General features: G+C 31.5%; 3 protein-coding genes across 3 annotated transcripts in view; 1 reads left to right on the top strand and 2 right to left on the bottom strand.

The window, feature by feature from the left end:
* LOC101491806 (GLABRA2 expression modulator-like) overlaps positions 1 to 9772 on the bottom strand; it is a 10929-nt gene extending 1157 nt beyond the window's left edge. Inside the window, exons 1-4 of the mRNA XM_073364030.1 lie at positions 9287 to 9772; positions 8929 to 9030; positions 8003 to 8274; positions 3 to 64 (exon numbers count right to left, since the gene is read on the bottom strand). Coding sequence (XP_073220131.1) covers positions 3 to 64; positions 8003 to 8274; positions 8929 to 9030; positions 9287 to 9554 — 704 coding nt within the window. The 5' untranslated portion in view covers positions 9555 to 9772. The remainder of the gene's footprint in view (positions 1 to 2; positions 65 to 8002; positions 8275 to 8928; positions 9031 to 9286) is intronic.
* Positions 9773 to 13645: 3873 nt separating this feature from the next.
* Positions 13646 to 16523, top strand: LOC101491493 (BTB/POZ domain-containing protein At1g67900). Its single transcript, XM_004509619.4, has 4 exons — positions 13646 to 14010; positions 14150 to 14219; positions 14343 to 15545; positions 15751 to 16523. The coding sequence occupies exons 1-4, from the start codon at positions 13952 to 13954 to the stop codon at positions 16234 to 16236; spliced, it is 1818 nt and encodes a 605-aa protein (XP_004509676.1). The 5' UTR covers positions 13646 to 13951; the 3' UTR covers positions 16237 to 16523.
* A 6963-nt stretch (positions 16524 to 23486) lies between these two features.
* LOC101491177 (uncharacterized) lies at positions 23487 to 24319 on the bottom strand. Its single transcript, XM_004509618.3, has 2 exons — positions 24132 to 24319; positions 23487 to 24026 (listed from the first exon to the last, which is right to left on the bottom strand). The coding sequence occupies exon 2, from the start codon at positions 24001 to 24003 to the stop codon at positions 23704 to 23706; it is 300 nt and encodes a 99-aa protein (XP_004509675.1). The 5' UTR covers positions 24004 to 24026; positions 24132 to 24319; the 3' UTR covers positions 23487 to 23703.
* Positions 24320 to 24847: the final 528 nt, after the last annotated feature.

Below are 24847 nucleotides of genomic sequence, written 5' to 3'. Positions count from 1 at the left end.
CAGCAGGATTGGCTGTATTGGATGAAGGATTTACTGCTTTTAGCTCATGTAACGGAATGACTACCTACAATCATCATAATACACCATATCAACCAATATATCACTTGCTGTAACATTATTCTTTTTTTTTGGACCAAGTGCAATATTATTCTAGATTAAACAATTTAAAGAAGAAAAAAAGTGGAATATGTGTGATGTTATTATGCAACATGTTTTGTGCAATATTCTTACAGAAAAAATATGAATAAAATGATTTACTATGGTAGGAACACGAAAGAAATGGATGCGGCTAAGTAACTATTTTGCAGATAAGAAATTGCGGAAAGAGAAGATCTTGAGCAAATTGAAATCCGGAGTCATGAAATGCAGAAGCAGAGCTGCCACTGCAGATCTTATTTAGTTTAAGGCGTAAAAATTAAAAATGGAGGAATCTTTTTACACTTTGCAGATCCTTGAGGAATACCGCCCACACCACAAGACTCGCCTCCATTAGATCGGCCGAAATCCAAAGCGTCACACTGTCAACAGCCTATTCACAGACACCTTCCAGTTTGGTGCGTGACGCCCACTTGCGACATCATCTCCGACACGTGGTGTCCACACGCTGCGTTCTAGACCTCCGTTCCATTCACTGCCATTTTCAACCAGATTGTAGTTCGGCTGTTTCTCGTTTCGTTTTGGGGGTTCACTTTCTGATCGGAGCACTTTTGTTAGTGGATCATTTGAAGCTCACGGTTTTTGCTCGGAATTTTCTGTTGCAACATTATATCACACTTGCAGTTTGTGGATATTTTTTGGACGTTTGAAGTTTGTTTTGTTTGATAGATCAATCTTTCATCTCTAATATCGTTTGTCTGCTGATTATATGGATATGACAGCTAAAGAAATCAAAAGTGGATTGGCTCAATTCAATGAAGATGAAGTAGATAAGATGAGATAATTTCTTATTAAGTTGGAGAAACCAACATGTACTAGTTCTCTGGTATATACAAGTACACTTCCTCTTGGTAACTAATTTTCTTTTGGATTTAATGCTTCAGATACAACCTATAACCAATATTGGATACTGGATTCTGGAGCCACTAACCACATGACACCCTTACCTATACACTTCTCCACTTATTCACCTTGTCCCAACAACAAGAAAATATCCACAGCAGATGGTACCCATATAACTGCAACAGGTCAAGGAGATGTCCAAATAAACTCATCCATAACTCTAAGAAATGTTCTTCATATTCCTAAATCGTCCACTAGCTTAATTTCCATACAAAAACTAACACAAGACCTATCATGTATTGTTTTCTATAACAAATCTTGTGTCCTTCGGGACAAGAATTCAGAGAGGACAATTGGTAATGCTAGAGAATGGAATGGTTTTTATTACTTGGTTAATCAAAATCTTCCTCCAAATTTACTCAGAAATAGCAGCTTTTTTTCCTTTCTAAATCAATAAAGACCAACAGAGACAAGGTCATTTTGTACACCTGTCGCCTAGGTCATCCTTCATCCAGAGTCATAAAACAGTTGTTTCCTTCCCTCTTCAAAAAATTAGAGGTAGAAAGTCTTCGCTGTAAGGTGTGTGAGCTTGCTAAACACAAATGTGTACCTTTTCCAGTTAGTAACCAAATGAGTACTTCTCCATTCCATTTAGTTCATACTGATATGGGATCCCTCTAATGTTTCAAATATATCAGGAGCCCGTTGGTTTGTAACCTTTATTGATGACTATACTCGAGTTACTTGGGTTTACTTACTAAAACAAAAATATGAAGTCAGTTTTGTGTTTGTACAATTCTTCTCCATGATAAAAAAACCAATTTGGAGTGAGTATTAAGAGAGTTAGGTCTGATAATGTCAAAGATTACTTCAATCACGAACTTAATTCTTTCTGTCAAAAGGAGGACAATATTCATGAGTTCTCATGTGTTAAAACACCCCCAACAAAATAGGATTGTTGAGAGGAAAAATTGACACTTGTTAGATCAAACTCGAGTGATGTTATTTCAAAATAAAGTTCCAAATATTTTTTGAGGGGGTTGGTTTTAGCTGCATCGTATCTCATAAATCGATTACCTTCTAGTGTCCTTACCTTAAAAATTTCCATGAAGACCCTGTCCTCGTTCTACTCTAATGTGTACACCTGTAGTAATCTTACTGCCAGAATATTTGGATGAGTCGTTTGTCCATATCCATAGTGATAGTAAAAGGAAAGTTGATCCTAGAGTCTTAAAACTTGTCTTTATCAGGTACTCTTCTACCCAAAAAGGCTACAAATGTTATTATCCATAATCCCAAAAAAAATTTGTCTCCCGAAATATCACCTTCCATGAACAAGAAAGTTTATTTGGTCAAACTCATCTTCAAGGGAGAACACAAGTAAGGAATATGAGTCTCTTCTACTTCCTGAGTTACTCTTGAACCAGAAATTGAGACTGAAATTGATTTTGAAAAAGATGAAGATGGAAATGATGAGGCTAATGTAAGATATAGGACTAATCTAGTATATACATGAAGAACAAAGGTCATTCCTAAATCTATTCACATCCATGACTTCAATTCGACCTTACATGAGGTAATTTCCCTTGACGCTTCAAACTCTACTGATTCAATCTATGAATACGCCTATGCACAGGAATTAGAATCCAACACACCACCAATTTATGATGACCTTCATATCCCAATTGCCCTTAGGAGGAATACTAGAACATGTACTAATAAGCCACCCTACTCTTTATCCAACTAGCTATGCTTTGAACAATTTTCACCTACCTATAAAGCCTTTCTCACAAGCTTGAACACTACCACTATACAACATACCTACCTCTCTATATGAAGCATTGTCTGACAGGAAATGGAAACAAGCCATGGACTTCGAAATGGAAGCACTGGACAAGAATGGTACTTAGGATTTGGTCCCTCTACTAAATGGAAAGAAACCTGTAGGATGCAAATGGGTATACAAGTACAAGGCTGACCCCAAGGCAACGTTGGTAGCTAGAGGATTTACTCAAACGTATGATGTGGATTACTTGAAAACATTTGCTCCGGTTGCAAAAATGAATACCATCAGGGAGATATTATCTCTAGCAACTAATTACAGTTGGAACTAGCACCAATTTGTTGTAAAAAATGCCTTCCTCGGAGATCTAGAAGAAGAGATTTATATGGACTGACCCCCCTGGATACAGTGAACATATTGCTACCAAACACCGTTTGTAAGCTAAAAAATGCTCTATATGGGCTTAAACAATCGCCACGAGCATGGTTTGGGAGGTTGGCTAAAGTCGTGGTGGGTCTAGGCTTCAAACAAAGCCAAGAAGATCATACTCTCTTTATCAAACACTCTCAAGGGGAGTAACAGTATATGTGGACGACAATATAGTGACCGGTTGATGAAAAGGAGCAACAACTGTTAGGACAACACCTAGCCAGGAGTTTGAGATTAAAACCTTGGGAAAATTGAAGTATTTCTTGGGAATTGAAGTGACTCACTCTAAGAAAGGGATTTTCATATCCCAACAAAAATACATCACAGATCTTCTACAAAAACGGGCAAGAAAGCATGCAAGCCAGGGAGTACACCATCAATCCAAATTTAAAGTTGGAAAATACAGAAGAAGACATTGCAGTTGACAAGAAAATGTACCAAAGATTAGTTGGAAGACTCATATTTGTCAACTAGACCTGATGTTCCCTTTGTTGTAAGCCTAGTTAGTCAATTCATGTACTAACCAAAGCAGGTAGATTTGCAATCTGCACTCAGAATCGTGCAATATTTGAAAGGAACTCCAGGAAGAGGAATTTTGTTCAGACGAAATGGAAATGGGGGTCTTAAAGCATATATTGATGATTGTGCAAGGTCAGTTGTAGATAAAAGGTCAACCACAGGATATTGCATTTTTCTATGTGGGAATCTTGTGATTTAGAAGAGTAAGAAACAAAGTGTGGTATCCAGATCCAATGCTGAAGTAGAATTTAGGGCAATGGCACAAGGGATATACAAGTTACTAAGGTTGAAGATCATTTTGGAGGACCTAAAGATAAATAAAGTGGGATGAACCAATGAAACTCTATTATGATAATAAATCTGCTATTAGCATAGCACACAATCCAATGCAGCATGACAAAACCAAACATATTGAAGTTGACAGACATTTTATCAAAGAAAAACTCGATAGTGGCCTAATTTGCATTCCATATGTCTCCTCCCAAGGCAACCTTGCAAATATTCTAACTAAAGGGCTAAACAACAACAACTTTGAAACAATTATATTCAAGCTGGGAATGGAAAACACCTATTCACCAGCTTGAGGGGTAGTGTCAAAACATGTTTTTGTTTGATTATTAAAAATATCCTTCAAGTATAAAGATTTAGTTGTATAGGAACTAATAGGGATTTAGTTATATAGGAGTACTGGAGTACTAATAGGGATTTGGTTGTGTAGTAACCTTGTATATATATCTGATGTATAGTCAACATATTTCAATTCAATAAAATATATTTTTACCCTAATTCTTGAGAATACAGAACATCTAAAAGCTAAATAACAATTACAAAAGCCAACAACAGTTCTTGTAACTCAAATGGAAGAGGGAGAGAAATAGGGATTGAGGAGAGGAGTAACAAGGGAGAGAGACTAGTTGAGGTGTGAATCTAACCTTTGAAGAATAGGGAAACCGAAATTCATTAAACAAGACACCCTCAGAAATGTACGTTCAACAGAACAAAATTTTAGCTTGTGATGATTATTAGGACGCAAGGATAGTGCGTAATAACAACCTTTAGAAAGTTATAGTAAGGGGACTTGTGAAATAAATGAACACAGGGAACACCAACGTTTACAAATGAAATGGGACATCGATTCTTAAGTTAAACCGTTCTAAGGAATACATGGTTCCAGATGTACTAGGGAATTGATTGGTAGGGTAAAATATTGTCAGGAAAGCATGGCCCCAAATTTTGAAGGGCAAGGAAGCTTGGATCAAGAAAGTTAAGCCAGCTTCAACTGTGTGTGGGGACAGATTAGTAAATAAATGATCCCAAACTCAGCAAGAAATGTGGAAAAGGGCCAAAACTCAAAACAAGCATCGGAGGAGAATTTTGAAAGGTTTTGGAGGGCTTAGATAAACTCTTCAAATCCGTTTCATCTCTTTATAATAATCTCAATTTAAAATGCATTAATCATATGCATCCCTTTCGCATTATCTATGCACAAAACAACTCTCAAATAAGGTGGAAGATTTCTATTTCTTATCCTCCTCCTCCCCTCTTCCCAAAGCCCTCCCCTTTTCCAACGTCCTCCCCTGCCCTCCAAACTCTCAAAGAGAGCCTTAGAGAATTTGAGCATGATCCATGAAATAAAGGAAAGGTGGAAAATTGTGACTATGTAAAGAATAGTAAAATGCAGGAGAGAAATCACTGAGGAACTGTGTATTACATATTCTATTGAACCCGGTGATATGTTCTTACATTTAAGAAGACAGGTTTTCAAAATAAAAACATTTAAGAAATCAGCAGTACAGTTGAAAAAGACTTAAAACAGCCAACTAAATCCAACAGAAGCTGCTGGTACATAGAACCCTTAACACTTTAACATATTATGAACAATTAAAAGCTAACAGTTACAATACGAACTGGAACTTTATTACAAAGAAATAGGGTAAATTCCTCTTGATCACAGAACAACATTGCAGAACTACTCGGGTTGTAACCTCCCAATGCCCAAAAACCTCAATTAACTCAAAAGACTAGCTACCATCTCAAATCTCTCTTTCAATATCTCCTCATGTAAGAAACATGCCTTATTTTCTGTAATTTCCACTAATTAATTCTAACTAACTTTAATTCCCTCAACTATGACAACTAACATATACAACTATGTTGATAATCTCCAATGGCGGCATGGAGCATGGTAACCCAAAACCCATATAGAAGTATAGCGTATAGTGGAATAGCCGCTATTGCAAAGGCTAAAAAATAGTATACAAACTATAAATACTCAAGAACAGAGCGGTGGGCTTCTCACACAGAAGAAGGAAAGAAAACCAAAAGAACAGAGCAGTGTGCCTCGCGCAGGAGAATATGATGTCGGCTTCCCATGCGATGAAGCAGAAGAACCGTCGCAGAAGAATCTTATTCACAAAGGAAAAGAATAGTTAAATAGGAGGCGACTTAAACACATTCAAAAAGACCAGTATACCCTCAAAAAACAGAACATTAAGAAAAACGGGTATTTGAGAGATTTCATATTTGAACCTTAGAAGGAGAATGTGAAACAGCAAATGCACATCGATTTTACACCAATTTGGCATTGAACACTACGCCTGCTGCACGTGGCTTGCCGCCAGAAAGCGTCGAAGTGGACGCTGAGTTTTCTCCGCCATACCACTATCGCACACTATCGTGCCACCGTATACGTATATCAAATTATAACAGCTAAAACTTTCTGCAACTGAACTGGAGACTGACCTACTAAACAATGCAACTATTCTCTAATAAGTTCTTTTTAATCCAGGTTTCACTCTTGAGGTGGCCACATGCTTTGGGAAAAATCTGTGACCAAAAGAGTTTAACAAGAATAAAATGATTGGCATTGGTTAATAACAACTGAAAAAATATGAGTGATAGATAGTTATTAAAGTCAGTCAGTCATTTTCAGATACTTTTGGTTGCCCATTGCATCAAATATCAGAAACCATAGACATATTCTTTAAAGAGTAGTACTCCTCTTATAGATATACCTAAGTAGTTGTTTTAGTGTTTGTCTATTAGTTAGTAAAGGGGTTAGGTGGTTAGGTAAAGGGCCAATAAATAGAAATTAAGCAGAATTAGTTAGCAGTTCGTGAGTAACTCAGAATTTGTTAGGAGGTTAGGCACTCTCAAATCTGCCTAGAGTTGTACACAAAGGAGTTCTCTAATAAAATTTTGTTCCGGAAGTATTTCCCTTAATACCAGTTGGTTCCTATGACCGGCTATATTAGGTGGCATATATTTCACCTTGAACCTAGATCCATTATTTTATGACTGACCACGTGAAGCGGATGAACTAGATTGTCAGTTGAGGATTGCGGACATCTGCAAAATCAATAAAGATGATGTACAGGCTCCAGCAGATCGTAGGCAGCACATGACTCGAGCTTGAGTCAGAATTATTTTGTAATTGAGCTGAGATAAAATATCTTTAATATTTGGATTTATTTGGCCAGGTTCTACTAAATTAAATAATTAATATCTCCATTCTCAATGTAAATGCACACAAATCATTTAGTCTAGTTATTCTTGCACTAAGATAGCTGACACCCATGTTCAAATTTTAAAGACTGAGACAGGCTTACAACCAACAGATAATATAGACTATTTCTGCATTAAACCTCAGAACTCAGATTGCCTTTATGTTGGTGAATACCGTCATGCTAACTGACATTTTTTTAACTAGCTTTGCATTATAATGAACAAAAGACACGTGGATGTGAAAAATACATTGCTGCAAGTTCTGGATAACAGAAAAATTAAGGTAATTGGGGTTATTATTTTATAGAGATTTCTCAATATTATTTGAGAGTAAAGCACAAATCAAGGGAATTAAAAACCACACTAATTGTACCCAAAACAAAAAACCCAGAGTGATTATGAAAACAAGAGGGCAATGATAAAGGTACAGGCCATAAACTATCATGTATTTAGATGATAAAATATAAAAAAGCTGAAGTCTTGTCTGTTATATATCTCCTCCTCTATAGAGCAGTTATGAGTTCTCAGTCATCCCAGTATTTTATTTAAGTAGTAATTGAATGCATACCAATAAGTAGTCAAGAAGAGCAAACATAATGACACTTCTCATCATTAACAGTTTCATGAGCTATTGCCTGACTAGATTTAACATATAACACCTCAAGTACATATTCAGAAGCCACTCAGATAGACTACACCAAAATCTTGTTAGCAGTTCATGATATAAAGTCAATAGCCATTTGCTACGTTAGAGTATTGAATATGTACCTTATAATAACTCCATTCTGTTTTGTCCTCAGATTTGTAGGAAATAGGACTGTCACTAGAATATGCAATCTTTGCCGTGGATATATACAAAACACCCATTACAGGACCAGCTGATGTGGATAGATAACATGCAAAAGAATTCTGAAGTTGTTCTTCTGGAACAGTCTCAAATGTACTCAGGAATATCTTCTCATATCCACCTTCTGCCAGGACCTTCGTTCCCTGGGCAATTCTTCCCATAGCAGCTTCAGCCATGCTGGGGCTTGTTTTCACTTAAATACAACATAACATAACAAGCACGTTTTAGTTATTTAAAAAAGATGGTTCAATGTTGATAATGAGAGGGTGAAAACAAAAGAGTATAAGAGAAAAGATTGGTCAAGTACATTGGAAATGTTCCATAAAGGAAATGTTCAATAAGTTCTACAGCATCTAAGGTCAATGTACAACAAAGGATAGTTTGGTATACCCATCAGAAAATTCCTCACACTCAATTCTATGAATATATCAAACCAACCCAAAAACTCAAAATAGAAAGTCGCTAAAAGGATCATGAACATTTGAACACATGTCAAAATAACTTAAGAAATCATAAACCCTCCATACAAGCAATACAGAATGAACCACATTATTACTGGCAATTATTTTATCATAAACTTGTCATTTTTCTTCTGAAAAAGGAACCAATGGTAGCTAAGTCTAGCAGAAGGGCTAATTCCCTTAACATAAACCACGGTACAGATCATAAACACACAACACCAAATGGACATTTCTGACAAATACTCGAACTACATATTAAAATCTCTTTCATACTTGAATCCTTACTCTAATAATTAGTTTCTTAATTTGGTTACTCAAATGCCAACACCAACACCATTCAACTTGCACCTACTTGAGAAAAAGAAACAGAACAACGAAAAACTTACAGTGCTGCCAAGTGTTTCCAGCGAGAGTCTCAGCCTTCCGAGTTGCCTCTCCCACCTTCCTACCCCATCTTCCCAGCACATTACGAACAGTCACCACCGTCTCTGATCACAACCAACAATACAATAACACACAAAACATCAACAACATATATCCATTCCATTAACATGCAAATCAAATTCACACACATATCGATTGTCAATTCAGTAGTAAGAGTTTAACCTTATAACACAAAGTTCAAATCACATAAAAAATTTATTAACCGCAACTTTAATAAATGATAAAGAAAATTGTATGCCGAAAGAAATTAATAAAATTATGAAAATGACGACACAAAAAAGAAATCAGCGGAATACTAACCCATGACGTTGAAAGAAGACGGAGATTGAGAGAAAGAAGGAGAATTCGAGAAGTATGGATTTGAACGCTGTCCTTGAGGGGAAGATGTGAACGTTGATTCCGTAACCAATTCCGGACTCCAATGTACCGATTTCTTCATGCTACCGGACGACGATGATGCGGTGCCTTGCGATTCCGATCCAGATCCCAATCCGGATCCCTTCGCTGCGGCGGATTCTCCGTTCGGGGTATGAAATTTGATGTCCGATTCCGGCTTCGGTTGTTCCATGATGTTGAGTTCAAAAGACGGCGAAGTGGATGATGGCGGCGCGTGGAGGCGCGTTTTGAGGTGATGTTTAAGGTTCGGAAATTTGAAGGTCGTTTTTTGGGAGGTAGGATTTGGAAAGCGAATTTTTGGTTGTGAAGAGGAAAGAAAGGGAAAGAGAGGAGATTGGTTGAATTTGTTCGCTTTTTTTAGCGCGAAGACATTAATGGGTACTTTTTGTCCATGAACTTGACCCTTTTGACTTTGGGATATGACATGAAATTTTATGAAATTGTAGGGTGTTTTCTGTAATTCATTTTGGTCTTTTTTAAATATTTAATTATATTTTTGGTCTTTTGTTTTTCAGTAACCAATTTTTGAAAAAAATTTACCAAACTACTGACTTTTGAAAATTATATACTATAATATCTATTTTTCTAATTATAATTATACTCTACAAATGGCAAATTCCTTAAGAAGTCTGAGTTTATAAAGACGATTTATTTGAGAGAATATTTTTTTTTAAATTAACCAAAATGTCATCATAATATAAATTATTCATAAAAAACATTACAAATTTTATAAAAAAAATGTGTAGATTGACTAGAGTAGTCGGCAACATTTCGACAATATTTTCGAGTATAACTAAGTTCTTATTTTATTGGCATTTTTTCTCTAATATTCATTTCATTTATAATAGAGATATCATTTTGACAATATTTTTTAAAACATACTGCTGAATATATATATATATATATATATATATATATATGTGTGTGTGTGTGTGTGTGTGTGTGATTAATTTAAAAAAATTCTTAAGGAAATCGTCTTTGCAAACTTGAACATCCTTAATAAAGTCGCAATTTACAAATGCAACTTATAACTAAGAAAAAATGAGTAATTTGGTATTTCTTTTTTAAAAATATTGTAAAAAAAAAAAAACCTTTTTGGTCTTCTATTCTAGTTTAAAAATATAACGTTTGACATTCAATAACTTAAATATTTTAACATTATAAAAATTACATTTTTTTAAAAAAATATATCTTTCAAAAATGATTTTTATGGACAGCTTCTCACAATAGCTTTTCATTCTAATCATTTTTTAAAATTTCATTGTTCAAAAAACTTGTAGCAAACAGATGAAATACTTAAAATTATATTTTAAAATAAACTATATAAACCAATTTTTCATTTGAAACTTTGTTTTTAAATTTTTTTTAAGAAAATATTATAACAAAAATATAAAATACTGTAAAAATCATTTTTTAAATCTTAAATAAAAAGGTCATTTAATCACATGCACGAAAATAGTCCTCTTATCTTAAAATGAAGGAGAAATTGTACTTACCTCTTTCGATGTCTCTAGCACTTGGATGTTGGAGGTTTTTTTTTAATCAATATATCATTTTTTTTTAAAATTAACCAAAATGACTCACTTTATAAAAAAAATATATCAAATTGCTTAACTTGCAACATCAAGAGTTTACATGGATGCGACCAATTGAAGAAATAATTTTTTTATCGGTAAGAGCTCGCATCCCAGGAATGTAATGCATGTTTTTTTTCTTTTTTTATTTTAATATTTGAATAATTGTTAATTTAATTAATAAAAAATAATTAAAATATAAAAAAAACAAAATTATATTAATAAAATCAAATAAAATACATTAAATTGAAAAAAAACATCAAAAATTAATGTGGTTAATTAAATGTGTCAAAAAATATAAGGTGTTCCTAATATTTTGCAGCAACACAATTTTATTTTGTCTCCTTCCTAATTTTACTCTGATTTAATAAATAAAAAAATAATAAAAATAAAAGATTATAAATATAATAAATAATAATAATAAAATTAAATAAAATATGTTAATAGAAAAAAATACATCAAATTTAGTGCAAGTGCAAAAACAAATACAATGTCCCTAATCTATTATAGATAAAAAACAACACAATTATATTTTCTTAACATGTCACAAAAAAATATAATGTTTTTTTTATTATTATTATTTATATTTTTTTGTTTATTAGATCGGAGAAAAATAGAAAGGAGTTGTTAAGAAAATAGAATTGTGTTATTTTGTTATCTACTAGTAACACAATTATTATTTATACTATTTTATTTTTATTATTTTTATTTATTAAATTGGAGTAAAATTAAGAAGGAATTGTTAACAAAATAAAACTATGTTAGCTATTTTATCTACAAAAATATTAGGGAGAGATTATTTATTTTGGCTCATTTAATCCACCACATTAATTTTGATGTATTTTTTTTATTTAATGTATTTTATTTAATTTTATTAATATAATTTTATTTAATATTTTAATTATTTTTTATAAATTAAATTGATAATTATTTAAATGTTAAAATAAAAATAAATAAATAAATAACATGTAATACATAGTCGCATTCCGGTAAAATAAAATTATTCCTTCAATTGGTTGTATCCCAGGACAATTTAGTATATTTTTTTTAAATTGAGGCATTTTGATTAACTTTTAAAAAAACATATGTATTGATAAATAAAAACCAATGTTGGATCCTCGTATATTTTTGCAATGAACACTAACCTCTCTTAAGTATCTCTATATGTCACACATCCTACTAGGTAACGTTGTTAGGTTTCTGTTAAGAGAGATTTCTTTCATTTGAAGCCAAATTGATATACACAAACCCTTTCACCTGATGCAAAAAGTATCATACAATCAACATAAGTTTTAAAAACCACATCCCCCAATGACCAACAAATATTGTTTGGAAGCATTTAACGGAACACTAAAGGTATATGCGCCTATTATATAATCTCATTTATGGACAAATACCAAAGTCCTAGGTTGGCGCCAAAATATGCAATCAGTGCATAATCTTGAATTTTCACAGTTTCTTATTTGAATTGGTGATGATGTTAAACCTACCAAACATTATGATATAGTGAGGATACCTCCACAAATAGCAATATTATGGGAAGGAGATAATTCCATTTAAAATCTTATCAAACATATTTTTTTCCTATTAAAATTGCATGGATAAGATGCATTGTAGATGATATAAAAAAATTGAATGATATAATTATCAACCAATTTCCTAGAGAAATACAAAATTTGTTAACATTTGACGAGGTTGAAGGGGACACTTTATATCAGAAGGAATTCTTAAATTTTGTTGATCAAGTTAGTTTGTCAGTGCATGTTTTAAAAGTCAAAAGAGGTGCGCCATTGATGTCGATGCTAAACATAAATCCTAATAATAGTTTATGCAACAACACAATTATTATGTCACGATGTTTTTAGAAATATGTTGGATGTCGAAATCCTTAGAGGAAACAATGCTGGATCAAGAGTTTTCTTGCTGGTAACTAAATTAAAAACATTTGAGAGTTTAGGACTTCGCTTTGGGCTTAGTAGAAAATAGTTTATAGTAAAACTAAGTTTTGCAATTACAATAAATAAGTCAAATGGATGAACCATTATGTAGTTTTGTCAAGAGGACCTTCACAAGAAGCAACAAAAGTCTTTATATTAGAGAAGGAAAGATTGAATGGAGGATAGAGACTACACAAAAATGTAGTTTTTAAATATATTCTTTTATAACAATAATAGGTATTCTTTGACATTTATTAAATCACACACATGTTTATTATCCGTTAACCATTACAAATTAAATTACACTAAAGACTATGGTTTAGAGATATATGGTTTTAGAGATATATTTTTTATAATTTTAGAGATATAATAGAGATATAATTTTAGAAATATAATATTAATATTTTATAATTTTAGAGATATATTTATCAATTTATAAAACTTAAAAATTAATTTGACCGAGGTTAGAATTTTAATTACCAATTTACCAATTCAATTAATAGATCACCTAATGTCGTAAAATAAATTATTAACTTTACTAACAATATTTCCAATTGTAGAATTATTTTGTTTTTATTTTTTGTTTTTTTTTTCTTAACATTGTTTATTTTGTTAATATAGTTCTTTTTTTATTTTGTTTCGTATTTTTTGTGGTGGTTGTTGTGCTACTGTTTGTGTTAAGTGCTTTAACAGCATATGTCTCTAATCTATAAACCTGAATCTGTTGTAATTGTCATTTCACTTGAATCCTTTCTGTTTAAAATTTCCAATTATAGATTAATACTATTTTTTCGTAAAAGAAATAATTTTATAGTGTTTCATAATCCTAAGTTTCTGTTAATTAAACCTTTCTTTCTTCTACTCTTTATCTAAACTATTTTATATTATTTGTTCCCTCAACAAACTTCTTGTTTTTCCTTTCCTCTTGTGACTTCTATATCTTATCTCTTAGAGTTCTTCAATTTTTATTAATTTGGCTCAACACTTTATAACTTATAATCATTGTTCATATTGTATTACATTATTTAACATAGAAGAAATCAACATTTAACATATCCATGAAGTTTATGAAAGTAGGATCTCGTCCAGATACCTTCTACACTACAGAGTCAGTAAGGTAAACCATAAAGTATTTAATTTCACAAAGTAATTAATTTGATTTTTCTTTTTTGCTCTTTGTAGATTATTATATATTATATATCAGCTTATGGTAATTAACATGAATTTTTTTTCTGTTCTTTTATTTGTATATGCAGATCAATCTCTTCTGAAGTTTCAAGTGACCTCATAATTCAAGTTAAAGGAACTAGATATCTTCTTCACAAGGTAAACTTTTGAAGTTTAGATAATCAACATTTAATTTAATTAAACAACCCCATTTAATTTTTTTTCCAAATAAATATACTTTTTTATCCTATGTTCTAAAATGTTCATGATGATGCTTTTCAGTTTCCACTGCTATCAAAATCTTTGCACCTACAAAGATTATGTTCAGATTCAATTGATTCACCAAATCATCAAATAGTACAACTCCCCGATTTTCCGGGTGGAATCGAACCATTTGAACTCTGTGCAAAATTCTGCTATGGAATCACAATAACTATAAGTCCATACAACTTTGTTTCTGTAAGATGTGCTGCAGAATATTTACAAATGACAGAAGATGCAGAAAAAGGTAACTTGATTTACAAGTTAGAAGTTTTCTTCAATTCTTGTGTCCTTAAAGGTTGGAAAGATTCAATTGTGACATTACAAACCACAAAAAAGGAATTGTCTTTATGGTCCGAGGATTTGTCGATTACAACTAGATGCATTGAAGCTATTGTTTCAAAAGTGATTTTGTATCATAGAAATGATGATGTATCTTGTAGTGGAACAGAAAGTAAAAGATGGTGGGGTGAAGATTTATCAGAAATGAGATTAGATCTTTATTGGAGGATTATGATAGCTATTAAATCTTGTGGAAAGATACAATCAAATATAGTTGGTGATGCTTTGAAAGTTTATGCTTATAGATGGTTAACAAATATTCCAAAAATTCGGAATGATTCTGATTCTGGTTCTGATATTGATAAAGAAAGCGAAATAACTTCGAAGAACCGTTTGGTTTTGGAAACAATAGTGAGTTTGATTCCATCTGAAAAAGGTTCTGTTTCATGTAGCTTTCTTCTTAAACTATTGAATGCATCAAACATTTTGAATGTTTCTTCATCTTTGAAGATGGAATTGGCAAAAAGGGTAGGACTTCAATTGGAGGAAGCAACAGTGAATGATCTTTTAATACCTTCAATGACTTGTAGTGAAAATGATATGATTTATGAAGTGGATTTAGTTATGAATATATTGGAAGAGTTTATGTTGCAACAAGATCAAAGTACACCAACTAGTCCTTCAAGAAGGTTTGGTTCTGAGAGAAGGAGGTCGCGTTCGGCTGAGAATGTTGATTTTGAGTTGATTGAGAGTCGAAGGTCGTATTCTGCTTCGCATGGTTTGAAGTTAAAGGTTGCAAAGCTTGTTGATAAATATCTTCAAGAGATTGCTAAGGATGTGAATTTGCCTTTGTCTAAATTCATTGATGTTGCTGAAATTGTACCTGAATTTGCAAGACATGACCATGATGATCTATACATTGCTGTTGACACTTATCTTAAGGTAAATATTTTAAGAAGAAACTTTGTTTTAAAGATTTAATTACTAATATTTCCTCCTGTCTTAAATATAAGACAAGAATAAACATATAGCAATAATATGTATCACTAAGATTTTTGGTGTCAGTATTGTGTTTGATGTTGGTATCTATGTCAGTGCTTTTTATAATCTCTAAAATCTAAATTTTTATATTTAAAAATTATTGCAGGTTCATTCAGAATTCAACAAAACAGAAAGAAAAAAATTATGCAGAATTCTAGATTGCAAAAAACTATCCATGGAATCATGCATGCATGCAGCACAAAACGAGCTACTTCCACTAAGACTTGTTGTCCAAGTTCTCTTCATTGAGCAAGCAAGAGCAGCAGCATCTGGTGAAAAGGTTACTTGCATGTCAAGCAACATCAAAGCATTACTCGAAGCTAATGGAATTGACTCATCACGATTAAGTTCTACTACAAGTATACAACATGATGATAATTCAAGTGTTTCTGGATTCAAATCAACAAAGAATTCAAGTCTTAAGATGAAACTAGCAGAGGAGGAATTAGATGATGAAAATAATAATGATGTTGCAAGCAATGGAATTGGAAGAAGTTCTAGATTTAAAAGTCTTGGTTCTCTTCCTAATAAGCCTAAAAGAATGTTTAGTAAGTTTTGGTCTACCAATAGAAGAAGAGCTGAAAAGAATTGAGTGATTTTTTTTTTTTTTGGTTTGGGAAATGGTTAATTTAGAGGGCAATATATATAATACTGTATTTTTATGTTTTTGCAAAGGGAGTACTTGTTAACTTCTAGGGAAAATCAATGATATCCAAATGTAAAGTGTTCATGTAATTTATAATAATAAGAAATGAGATTTTTTCTACATTAGAGGAAATCTCCTTGATAAATCATATATTTTAATCATTTGATTAGTAACAATTACAATTGTATTAGTTATATTTAATTATAAATTTTTCTAATATATATTACAATACACATTTAAGTAACGGTTCATATATAATTGAGATTGTGATTACATTATCGAAATTTTTATAATATATCTCTATGAATGAGACTACAATCACATCATCCATATTTAATCATAAATTTCTATGATATCAACAATATAATTTTAAATTATAGGCTGCAACTCCAACATTAATATAACAGATGTAGAGTTTTTCACAAAAACACCACAATTGCATTTGGAACAATATTGTCAAGAAATATAAAAGTTTACATTATAACCACATTTATGATTGTCACCGCAGTTTGAAACCGCAAACATAATCTCGTCCTTATTATTGAATAGAAATTCAATTATGGATATGATTTGGAATGTCGTGGTTGTGGCAAATAATTAAGGTTATAGCATGCGCCTTGTTTTGGTTTCTTATAAGCAAGAGATTTGTTATTTGACTCATTGTGCGTGGAATGGAACAACTCATGTTATTATTATTGGTAGCAAAACTATGTGCATTATAAATTTACAAACCCGACCAAAAAACAGAACATGTATACAAGAAAGAATAAGATCTATCGTTGGTAAGATATGTTTGCTTCTTGCTACAACACTCGCTATTTAAGAAAAATAAAATAAAAAACATCATAACCAATTAGTTTTATTTATTGTCGTAATTTTTTTATGCTTTTTTTTAATATATCCTTATGTATGGAAAATGAGAAATTGTGAGGCATCAAATCACTAAATAATATATACAAAAAAAAATATTTTTATACGGGTAAAAATGTCATTTAATGAGGTCATGAAAGTCTTCGCATCCTCACTAACTTGGATTTAGATTAGGTAAAGTGTGATTGAATGCATCGTACAATTCCAGTCATTCGATCAAAGATCTGATGATTTAAATTTAAAAAAAAAGATATATTATTTTTTAACACAAATTCTAATCTTAAAATTTGAGTCATCTGATCTCAATAAGACAATTTGAAATCACAAAACTTCATACAATCACAAGGATTGTCCCTACCCACGATCCAAATCCCACTAATTTTGTTATATGTCTGTTAACTATTTAAGTATTAAGTTAACTATTTTTTTTTTTTTACAAAAAGTTGACTTTTTAATTGAAATATATTTATTTTATGGTGATGATTTTCAATCTCTTTATACTCAAATTATTACTCAAGATTTTGGATTTTGTATAATTATTGGGTTGAACTATGTTCCGTGATGGCTAGTTATTACAATCTCACTAACTGAAACCGACCCTCTAGGTTGTGAAAGAACTATACCTTTTGAGTTTTAACTAAGTCATAAAGCATTTCAGCAGAAATAAAAAAATAAAAAAATAAAAATTATTAAAAAAAAAACTGTCATAAAGAGTCAAAATTCTCTCTATTTATTTTCTTTGTTATTATAATTTTAAAGATTTTTTAATTGTATAAAAATATTTAAACCAACTAAATGTCATATTATTATATTTTATACTCCTAAAATTTTGATAATAGAAAAAATATATGATAATCGAAGATTATTCCAATCGTCATAAAACATACTATAGCATATTCCATAATAAAATAAAATAAAAACAAAAAGCATATAAAATAGCACATTTAGTGGCGGACTGAAAGTAGTTGTCACCATTATCATTGTTACAATCATAATCACTAATCATCATAGTTTGTTTGACCATGACTAACTATTTTGAGAGCATGCTTGCATGAATTTCCTCTCATGCATCATTGTTCAATACTGCTCGATATGATTGGCATCAACTAAATTTGGTATCGACTTATTTCGCATTTACTTTTTACATTCCTTTTTATTTTATTTTGTTTGATATATACTTCTCTAGGTTATATTGTGTGTGCTGGGCCAATCATAATTGGAATTAATTCTTACCTAATTCATTTCATAGGGTTAGTTTGGTTTAATAGTGGAGGAATTTTAATGAAGGGGTGTGACAAAGTATTTTAGTTAGACATTCAATTTTGTTAGAGGAGGAAATCGTGTATTTCTGTTGAAGGGTGTGTAGAGTTTTTCTTACTATAATGTTGAAGTAGATAATTTTAATAAAACTTTGATCTATCAGAAGAAATAAAAAAAGACAATGATATATAAATGAGAAATTTTAATAGTAAGGGTAGTCGAGTGCAAACGTCTCCTATTAGATTAATAAAATTTAAGTTTTTAGATGGAATTTAATAAATTTAAATGTATGTCTTACTTTTAAATAGATAAATTATTTTTAATTAGGCTTTGAATCCTAAATAACAATATTATTATTGTGTCAAGGTTCGTCTCTATTTTTTTCTCAAATAATATAATAGCGAAAATTATATTAATTATTAAGTGACGGAAAAGAAGGTTATTGCAAGTTCGAATATATGGTCTAAAATATATAACAAATGTTTTTGCAATATTTTATCATTTAAATTGGATTTATACGTTTCCGAAACTCAACGGATATTTTAATAAAAATAAAAGGCGAGTTTTATTTTTACATTTATATAAAGATACACAAATATTGATAAGTGTCTTAAAAACATTTGTTAAAGATCTAAATTAAGAAGTGTTTTTAAGATACTTATTAATAAGATTTAGAAAAATAATTAGACCAATACATTAGAAATATTATAGACCAATTTCTTTTACCCCAACCCTGGGAGACAAAACTGATAAGGAAAGATTTTGTAGATTTCTTCATTTTTCTATATAGCTCATTGCTCTATTTTAATTATTTATGATATTAAACTATGCAAAGAAATGGAGTGGAGGCTCGTTTATCACAATATTATTCAAAGAACACACCTAAACACCAAAGAAACATATTAAAGTGTTTATATAATTAATTGGATATATGCAGGGTCCGGCCTATGTTACTTATAATGAGATTTTTTTAAATAAATAAAACCTAACACAAAGCTTATAAAAAATAAAAATAAAAAAAAATAAACTTTATTGCATCCAATTTCGAACTTGTGTCAGGACAAATATGAATCTTTATCTTAACTAATTGAACTAAATAAACATATATAATCCATCTGTCATATAATAATCAATATCTAAATTGAATATTTTTTAGTCTTTTTTTTAGTCAAAATTTTGAGACCTAAAATTTTAACTTAGCCTTGGGCTTTTGATGCTTGATTCATCCATGTACATACTATTATCTATTAAATGATTCACCTAATAGTGCTTAACAAAAATAATAATAACCTAATAGTGACAATGGGGGTTGATTCGTAGTGGACCTAGATCTACAGTCAGCGTAGTAGAAGTGGAACAGGAGTTCTGAACTAACATATATTAAATTGTTTGGTCTTAATGATAATGTTTCTAGTGATTGTAATGTAGATAATTGCAGGATAAATACCACTACTCCACATGTGACATCCTTCTTGTCCCTCCAGTTGTCCAACCACCTTCTGCAATTGTTGATCCTCCGTCTCTGCCTCCTCGTTACCTCTCTCATCACTGTAAGTCTACCCAGTTACTTGATTTTGACTATTCTACTTACTCAGCTCCGCTTGATTCTTTCTTAACCTCTATTCACAGATGTTTGAGTCATCTTCCTATAAAGAAATTATTCTTGATCCTCTTTGGTAGTAGGCTATGGCAAAAAAAACTATCTATTTTGACCAAGACAGATATTTGGGATTAGCACATATTTTTCTTGGAAAGCGTGTTATTGAGTCTTGTTGGGTATACACGATAAAAAATAAGTCTGAGAAATTCTATAAGGCACGTCTTATTGCTGAGAAAATCTCTCAACAATATGGTATGGATTATGAAGAAACTTTTGCTCCAGTAGCCAAGATGACCACTATATGTACTCTTATTGTGGTTGCATTTATTCATCAATGCGTATTTCTCAAATGGATGTCAAAAATGTCTTTTTAAGTGGTGAGTTTCATGGAGAAGTCTTTATGGTTCCTCCACAAGGAGTTTCTCATAATCAAGGGTAAGTGTGTAAGTTAAAAAAAAGGCTTTATGTGGTATTAAACATGTTCCTCGAGCTTGGTTTGAGAAATTCTCTATTGTGATCACTTCTCTTGGTTTCTGCTATAGTGCACATGATTCTGCATTGCTTATAACGTGTACCACTTATGGTCACATTATATTTTCTTTGTATGAAGATGATAGGATTATTACATGTGATAATGTTAGTGGAATCAATGAGTTGATATTGCAGTTAACCAAACAGTTTGAGAAGAAGAACTTGGAAACTTTTCTCTATTTCTTGGGGATTGAAGTTTCATACTCTCTTAGAGACTACATTCTTTCTCAATTCAAGTACATTGCCAACATTCTTGAACATGCTCGTATTACTAATATTAGAGCAGCATATACTCCTCTTGAGTTGAATGTGAAATATGTTCTCTCAAATTATGTTCCTTTACCAAATCTCACTTTGTATCGTACTTTGGTTGGCAGCTTGGTGTATCTTACGATTACCAGACCTGATATTGTTTATGTTATTAGTTAGTTTGTTCTTTCTCCCACTAAATTATATTGGACAGTTGTTCTTCGTATTCTTCGTTATCTTCTAGGAACTCAATTTCAAAGCCTTATCTTTCCATCATCGTCCTCATTGGATTTACGAGCTTATTTTGAAGCTGATTCGACTAGTGACACCAAGATTGTAAGTCCACCATAAGACTTTGTATCTTTCTTGGAGATTCTCTTATTTCTTGGAAGAGTAAGAAACACAACATTGTCTATCGCTCTTCTACAGAAGCTGAGTATTGTGTTATGGCATCCACTATTGCTGAAGTAATTTGGTTTCATTGACTTTTGTCTGATATAGGTATCACTCTTTCTAAACCAATTATGATGCACTCCCATAACAAGAGTGATATTCAAATTGCTCATAACTTGGTCTTTCATGAACGCACCAAGCACATTGAGATTGATTGTCATCTTACTCGTCATCATCTTCAACATGGAATTATTACTCTACCATTTGTCTCATCTTTCTTACAGATTGTTGATTTGTTCACAAAGATGCATTCCATTAAATGTTTTCGTTTTTTGATTGACAAACTCTCGATGCTACATGTTAATGCATCATGAGTTTGAGGGGATATGTTAGATAATATTATTATATATTAGTAGTAAGGGTATTTTAGACTTTTTTATTCTCTTGTATATATATTTATTGTAACTTTATCACCTTAAGCTTTTGTTCATTTTATTTATGAAACTCCAGTGGGTTCTTTTTCTTCTTCCTCTCTTCATCTTCCTCCATTCTATTTTATGTTTATTTATCATTGTTAACATGGTATTAGAGTTTTGGTTGATTTTAGGATCTACTGTAAATTGGTCCCTACAGTTCAGGGTAAACATTGCTAGCAGGCTGAATTCATATAATTTAGTGGTACAAGCCAACAAAATATAGGTTGCCTTCATTTGTTGGTGGTTGGTTACAAAGGTTATATTAGAAAAATATGAATTTATACGGTTTATTAGTACAAGCCAACAAAATATAGGTTGGCTTCAGTCATTGGTGGTTGGTTACAAGGTTATTATTAGAATAATGTTTCTTCTATATTCCCTCTATTTTCGATATGATTATGCCTCTCTATTTCTAGCGCGATTCTACTCTTCTATTTTCGGTGTGGTTCTACTTTTCTATTTCTGATACGATTTTGTTTGGTTATTAGTTGACTCTACTATTGACATGTTATACCTAATTTATTTTGTCTCAGTGATTGCGTTCGTTACATTTTTCTGTCATTATTTGCTATGGTTGGTGTTAAGGATGATTTTCTTCAAGCTGTTAGTGTCCAATAGACAAAATTACTCTTATTGGAGTTATGTGACGAAAAAAAATTTGATTGGAAAACATATGTGGAGTTATATTGATGGAACTTCTGTTAAACCTATAGATAAAAAGGATGAAGCTAAATATGCAAAAGATTTCAAAACATGGAATGTTAATAATTCAAAAATCATTACTTGGATTAATAATTATGTTGAGTTGTCTATAGGTGTGCAACTAGCAAAATATGATATTGCTTAAGAGATTTGTGATCACTTGAAACGTTTGTATATTCAGTCTAACTTTGCAAAATGGTATTAATTGGAAAGTGATATTAGAGCCCTTAAGCAGAACAATATGTGGGCTCAATTGGCTCTTATGGAATCAACTGAGTTGAAAGTTGTCAAAGCATACATTGATAAGAGAGATGATCAACTTCTAGTTTGGTTTCTGATGGCTCTTCGTGATGATTTTGAGGGCCTTCATAGGAGTATTTTGCATCGTTCCCCTCTTCTTATTGTTAAATTAATAGTTGGTGAATGGTTGGCAGAAGAAGTCAAACTTAAGACCCACCCTGTTGTGTTAGATAAGTAAATTCTCTCAACTCCTCCATATGTTTTTGTTGCTCCTATTCAAAAAGGAAAATCTCAAGGGAGAGTTGAGTTTGGTAATGATGAATCTGTTTTTTGCAAAGAAAAATATCATTGAAAATCACATTGTTTGAATTTGGGGAGAACCCATAAGAAGAATTTTAGAAAATCATCGTCCAATCTTGTGCTCCTCCTACCATTGGCAGCTTTTATAACATGAGTTCAAGTTTTAAATTGTGATCTTGAATTCCTTATTGCATTTTTTTTTTTATATAGGCCGCCATTGCATATGAAAAGTTGTGAACAAAATTTGACTAACGCCATTGTAATTAGAATTGTGTTGTGGATGCAATCTAAAACCTTGATATAACTACCCCAATTTTAGTTGTATAATACAATTGAAGACTTTCATTGTATATGTTAACTTCAACGAGGACTACTTGTTGGTACAAACAAATATCTTCACAAGAACCATAGTGACCTAATTAACTAACTCAAGTTAGGATCTTGAACAAAGAGAAAAAGTGCATGCAAGTCGGAATTTAATATAAATTGATTTTGTATTTATGTTATATAAACATTCGTGTTATTAGAATTCATTAGCGACATAATGAGATAAAGATTGAATAAACAAATTAAAATGGAGAATTAATGAAAGGATTCATATTCAAAATACAGAGATACATTGGTTTTGGAACGTTCCGTTTCATAGGCTAACTTCAAATCACACAAGAATCTATAATCACCATAAACAAATGAAAAATTCATAAACACTACACGTGAGATGACAAACATAAGCTCAAGACAATTATACAAGAACAGAACTAACTATAGCTTCTTAATAAATAAAACATAAGATTAATGAATCCGATCCTTGTCAGCATCAACAATAGAACCATGATTATCAGCAATTGATTCTGGCTCCATGCTTTTGGTCCTTTGAAGACTAGGTGTACGATGAAGCCTACAACGAAATGAACCAGGATGTGTTGTTGGTGAACATAGACAATTGGTTTTGGTCATACTAGGTTGTCTCATAAGTCCACCCCCTTGTCCTACATTTGTACCCCCTTGTAACTCTATAGTACTTGACACCACCTCATTCCTTAATGGAATCTCAACTTTAATTTCCTTGCTTGTGTTTTGATCACTTTCCATGCTCAATTTCACACCTTATGTACCTAAAAAAAATTTACAATTTAATTATTTTTTAAAATGGAAATTTACTAGCACAATTTATAAGTTAATAACTAATTAATGAAATATATATAATTTGAGGACTTTACCTTGAGAAAGGGTCTTGAAGAGCCAAGCAAATTGGGTAAGGAGGATATGCATATAAGATACGAACAATGTGCGATTTAAAATGTAGATCAATATGCAACACACAACTTTGCTTTATTTCTATGTCACGGGTTTTATAATCATTTCCATTAATTCTCTTACCTATATTTTGATTACTTTTGGATTTTCAACAACTGGCAACAAGAAATCATATCTATATACTAGAGTCACCGTCATTTTTATTTTTATTTTATGTTGCATTGTATTATGACCAAAAATTAGGCATTTAAACAATGAATATAATGGTTTTAGGTCCCACCATTATGATGGAATATATTCTAGTGGGAGTCAATTATTGTTATTGCTTAAAAATTGGGGTGGGTCTCAACTTGCAATTTAGAATTTATATATACCTTGATGGATAGATAAGATGCCTTGTTCTTGTACATTTTATATCATTATTCAATGTTTGCATTGAGGACAAATAATAACATTGATGAATTTATAATAACTAAGACCACTTTTGTCTTTAAAGGTTGGTAATACATTGATGTGGTGCAAAAGTTTTTTTTTCCACAACTTTCCAGATTTTAGTAGAAAAGAGTCTTAGTAATAGTGTTTAAATGAACTGTAAATAATAAAGTTTAGTCAATAATTGATGAAAATTGAATTTAAAAATAATTTGTTATTTAAAAAAGTTTATTAACCGCTTGCCTGA

Source organism: Cicer arietinum, chromosome 7 (genome assembly GCF_000331145.2).
Source record: "Cicer arietinum cultivar CDC Frontier isolate Library 1 chromosome 7, Cicar.CDCFrontier_v2.0, whole genome shotgun sequence".
Lineage (NCBI taxonomy): Eukaryota > Viridiplantae > Streptophyta > Magnoliopsida > Fabales > Fabaceae > Cicer > Cicer arietinum.
Note: the sequence above shows the minus strand (reverse complement) of the source record. Positions and strands in the feature narration are given on the sequence as shown.

Coding starts and splice junctions, on each gene's coding strand:
- LOC101491493 (XM_004509619.4), top strand. CDS start 13,952: ATGAAGTTTATGAAAGTAGGATCTCGTCCAGATACCTTCTACACTACA. Junction 14,011..14,149: donor TACACTACAGAGTCAGTAAG/GTAAACCATAAA, acceptor TTGTATATGCAG/ATCAATCTCTTCTGAAGTTT. Junction 14,220..14,342: donor CTAGATATCTTCTTCACAAG/GTAAACTTTTGA, acceptor GATGCTTTTCAG/TTTCCACTGCTATCAAAATC.
- LOC101491177 (XM_004509618.3), bottom strand. CDS start 24,003: ATGGAAAGTGATCAAAACACAAGCAAGGAAATTAAAGTTGAGATTCCA.